The sequence below is a fragment of the Trypanosoma theileri genome (assembly GCF_002087225.1).
Source record: "Trypanosoma theileri isolate Edinburgh chromosome Unknown TM35_Tth_47_V1, whole genome shotgun sequence".
In the NCBI taxonomy this organism is placed as follows: Eukaryota; Euglenozoa; class Kinetoplastea; order Trypanosomatida; family Trypanosomatidae; genus Trypanosoma; species Trypanosoma theileri.
This window is the reverse complement of record NW_021639889.1, coordinates 81,193-85,447: the sequence shown is the minus strand read 5'-3', so window position 1 is coordinate 85,447 and position 4,255 is coordinate 81,193. Positions and strand designations below refer to the sequence as shown.

Here is a 4,255-nt window from a genome sequence, read left to right as displayed (position 1 = left end):
TGATAATGTGACAACTACAGAGAATGAATCAACAAATGGTGTCGCTACTGTGGGTACATCAGCAGAAGGGAACACCACAGCGAACACAACCTCTGTCACTCTCAATACCACCATAAACGAGGAATCAATCTCAACTGCTACCAACACCAATACAATTCCTACTATCCTTGGAATCAGCAATAACACCATAATGCCAAATGTAAAGGGTGATGCAGACAGCAGCAGTGTCAGCAGTTCTGTGTGGGTGCGTGTACCACTACTGATTGTGGTTACACTGGCCTGTATTCTTGTGTGCTAATTGTAATGGTGGTGTGGTGGTGTGACTCAGGTCATCCTTTGTTTTCTTTTCTTTTTTGCATACATCTTTACAGTCTAAGTAATCTTCCACCTGTTGGGATTTACTTCTTCTTTTTATGTTTCTTAATGTGTTTTTGCTCTCTATGTTTATCCTATAATAATTATTATTGCTACTCCATTCTGTGTGTGTGTGTGTGTTCTTGGAGACTCTCTCTGTTTGTGTGTGCACCTGGGCCTGCACTGTGATAATGATGAACTGTTTTTTGTAGTGGGAAAAGGAAATAATAATAACAAATGAATTTATATTTATGATTGCGTATATATACACATATATAGACTTACATCCATAGTTGGTGTATTTCTGTGTTTACTAGGTAAATTGGGCTAATGGTTAATATCTTTTTCTGTACATGTGATTTGCTGTGTCGTTCTGTGCTTTCCTTCAGATAAAAAGGGGATTGCTTGTTTTCTTTTTGTCATTTTTCTTGTTGGGTTTTTGTGGCAGAAGTTTGCCATTATCTGATATTTTTTTTTGGTGCTGGTTTTGCTCCTGTTTCTCTGTTGCTTTTTTTTGTATGTTTGTATGTGTTTGTTTATATTTTTCTTTGTTCTGTCATTGTTATTCTCCTGTGTTTCTGTAGTTCAGCGATTAGAAACGAATCTCACTACTTCAGTTATGCTTAAGAGGAAGAGTTTGCACCTCTTTCTGTTTTTATTGGCTCTGTTGGTGTGCTGCTCCTGTGAATGCTTGTCAACTGGCACCGATGCTGAAGCTGCTAACAACGCCTTACAACCCAACCAGTATGCTGGTGTTAATGGTTTTGTTGTTGATTCCTATAAGCGTGGTACGCCTGGTGGACCTCTTGCAGATAATTACGATCATTACCCTGGTGTTGATGGCAAGTCCATAGGACATAATAAAACCATTGCAGAACAATTGGGGATCAAACCTGGTGTAGCTGTTTCTCAAGTTTCTTCTGCTTCTCCTGCTCCTGCTGGTGAGTCTTTATGAGATGGTGCACTCGGTCAAAGGGTTGGTGTTCCTGTTACTGTTTCTGGTAGTGTTATTCATGTAACAGAATCTCATACTTCTTCTTCAGTGTCCAACTATACTTGCGTTCCTTGAAGTAAACATAATCAAGGCGCCAAAGTGTTTGGTGGTGTCCCAGGGTCTCAGAGTGTTCCTTGTGATGCTGGTGCTCCTGGCACTCGTATTCCACTCTCTGGTGAAAGCACCAGTATCCCTTTGCCTAAAGATAATCCTGTGAATCCTGCAGATAAAAACAAACTGAAGACTCATGCTCTTCCAGGTGTTGTTGCGGATCCCAACCTTGCTGGATCTCTTAATTTAAGTCTTGATTCTCAACCTCTTGCTGGTGTAAGTGTTAAAGGTACAGCTGTTTCTACTGATAAAAAAGAACATAAAACTCATCATGGTCCTGATATTGTTGCTGATCCCACCCATGCTGACTCTCTTAATTTAACGCTTCATTCTCAACCTGATGCTGGTGTTGCTGGCCTACCAAATGTAAATGGGCAGCAAAGCGTCGGCGTTGGGCTCCAACCAGGTGTTGCTCTTCCTCCTTCTACTGCTCATGGAAATGGTACTGTTACTCCTGTTGGTGCTGTTCACGAAAATGAACAAATGCCGGATTCTGCCAGCACACAACAAGCAGGAGAAAATACTAAACAGGCAGAGAATACTGAAGCACCTTCAACTACTGCTGCAGTGAGTGTTTCAGGTGCAACTGGTGCGCAAACCTCCTCACCAACTTCAACTGCACCTACAAAGGGTGATTCAACAAGGAACACACCCAATAAACCGAATACGGTGAACTCAACTACCACCACCACCACCACCACGACAACAACACTTCCTCCTGAACCTTCAAACAGCAAGAAACCAACCAAGAAGGGTGATGCAGACAGCAGCAGTATCAGTTCTGTGTGGGTGCGTGTGCCACTACTGATTGTGGCTGTGTTGTTCTCTGCTACCGTGTACTGAACGGTGGGACTCACTTGAGGGCAAATAATAATAATGGTTAAACTGACATAATCATAATTTCGTACATCCCCCATGGGTGAATGAACTAAAAATCTGTTTATCAGCATTCTCTTTTAATTGGAATTTGTTTTTTCTTTTTACTTTTGTGTGTGTGTGTTCTTTTTCTAATAATTCCATTACTTGCTTTTCCCGTTGTGTGTTTGCAGAAAACTGGGCTGTTCTGCTCACTGACGGTATACATCTCTTGCTAGTACACACAGATGTGTGTTTTCAGTAATTTAATACATAAACTAGAATCATGGGGTATTGTGTGTGTTCGGCTCTTTCTCTTATTTGGGTATGGTGAGGTGTTCTCTTTTTCTATTAATGGGTACATATTATCACTACAAGCGGGCTATTCCTTTTTCTTGCTTTACTGTGCAGTTACTGCTTCTCTCTCTCTCTTTTCCACTGTGAGTATTTGTTTCTATCTTAATCTTTTCCTTCTGTTCCTTTTTCCTTGTATTACTCTACTGAAATAGAAACAACAATGACAAAGGTTGTAATGGTGAGGTGCTATCTGCTCTGTTTACTAACTCTTACACTGTGTTGTGCTTGTGGGTTAGTATGGGCTGATAGTCCTAAAGCTTCTGATGCCCTTATTAAACCTTCTACTGTTGGTGTTCCTTCTCTTGTTTATCATGCTTTTCCTGCGCAGGATGTTGATGGGTATGAGATTTTGATTGAAGAGGAGGAAGAAGATGGAGACCATTCAGGTGTTACCAAGGTACATGGTTCTGAAAGTTCTTCTGATTCCTCTCAAGTGGAGCCAGTCAAGCAGCAGATTTCTCCACCGTCAGGTTCTTCTAATTCTCGTACCGATTTGGGAGCAAATAGACCAGGTCTTTCAAGGGATCCTGGAAGTGCGGTAAATAGATCACCGGATGAACAGAATTCTCAAATGGGTAGTGGTCATGAAAAAACACAGGAAGAAGACCAATTGACAAGATCACCAGAGAAAGAAGGCGATCCAAGCAAGGAAGAAAAGGTAACTGCTGGTCAAACTGAAACGTCACCTGAACGGGTATCCAATATTGGTGGCCAAGGGGGTTCGCAATTGCCCGAATTGCCAGAGCAACAACAAGAACAACAACAAGGTGGAACCACTCAGGATTCCCACACTACAACAAATACGGTGGATACAACAAAAGGGAAAGGAAGTACTGACAGTAACAGAACTTCTGTTGCTCCAACTGATAAAACATCTGAAATTTCTCCCAACAATTCCGAAGTAAAGAATGCTGACGGTTCTGATGCTGCAAATACTGAGAGTGACGTTACCCCTTCAGGGAGTGTGTCATCAAACAACCAAGAAGGTGATGCGGTAAATACAGAAAACACCACCACCACCACAACAACAACAACAACAACACTTCCTCCTGAACTCACAAACAACAAGAAGGGTGATGCAGACAGCAGCAGCAGTATCAGCAGTTCTGTGTGGGTGCGTGTGCCCCTACTGATTGTGGTGACACTGGCCTGTATTCTTGTGTGCTGATTGTAGTGGTGGTAGTGGTGTGGTGTGACTCAGGTCATCCTTTTTCTTCTTTTTTGCATGCATCCCTACAGTCTAACTAATCTTCCACCTGTTGGGATTTTTTGTTCTTTTTTTGTTTCTTAATGTTAATGTGTTGTTTTTGCTCTCTATGTTTATCCTATAATTATTATTATTGCTACTCCATTGTGTGTGTATGTGTGTTCTTGGAGACTCTCTGTGTGTGTGCACCTGGGCCTACACTGTGATGATAATGATGATGATGAACTGTTTTTTTGTAGTGGAAAAAGAAATAATAATAACAGATGAATTTATATTTATAATTGCGTATATACACACATATATAGACTTACACCCATAGTTGTTGTATATTTCTGTGTTTACTGGATAAATTGGGCTAATAATTAATATATGTTTTG

At 41.0% G+C, this 4,255-nt stretch overlaps 4 protein-coding genes across 4 annotated transcripts; all 4 read left to right on the top strand.

The window, feature by feature from the left end:
- Window position 1: 1 nt before the first annotated feature.
- TM35_000471370 (uncharacterized protein) lies at window positions 2-298 on the top strand (the record flags this gene model as incomplete). The annotated part of the gene is made up of 1 exon (XM_029030397.1): window positions 2-298. A coding segment is annotated over one exon (297 nt), but the record flags the coding sequence as incomplete, so codon positions are not given.
- A 675-nt stretch (window positions 299-973) lies between these two features.
- TM35_000471360 (uncharacterized protein) lies at window positions 974-1,309 on the top strand (the record flags this gene model as incomplete). The annotated part of the gene is made up of 1 exon (XM_029030396.1): window positions 974-1,309. The coding sequence occupies one exon, from the start codon at window positions 974-976 to the stop codon at window positions 1,307-1,309; it is 336 nt and encodes a 111-aa protein (XP_028878307.1).
- Window positions 1,310-1,942: 633 nt separating this feature from the next.
- On the top strand, window positions 1,943-2,302 carry TM35_000471350 (uncharacterized protein; the record flags this gene model as incomplete). The annotated part of the gene is made up of 1 exon (XM_029030395.1): window positions 1,943-2,302. The coding sequence occupies one exon, from the start codon at window positions 1,943-1,945 to the stop codon at window positions 2,300-2,302; it is 360 nt and encodes a 119-aa protein (XP_028878306.1).
- Window positions 2,303-2,831: 529 nt separating this feature from the next.
- On the top strand, window positions 2,832-3,839 carry TM35_000471340 (uncharacterized protein; the record flags this gene model as incomplete). The annotated part of the gene is made up of 1 exon (XM_029030394.1): window positions 2,832-3,839. One exon carries the CDS (start codon window positions 2,832-2,834, stop codon window positions 3,837-3,839), a length of 1,008 nt encoding a protein of 335 aa, XP_028878305.1.
- Between the last annotated feature and the right edge of the window lie 416 nt (window positions 3,840-4,255).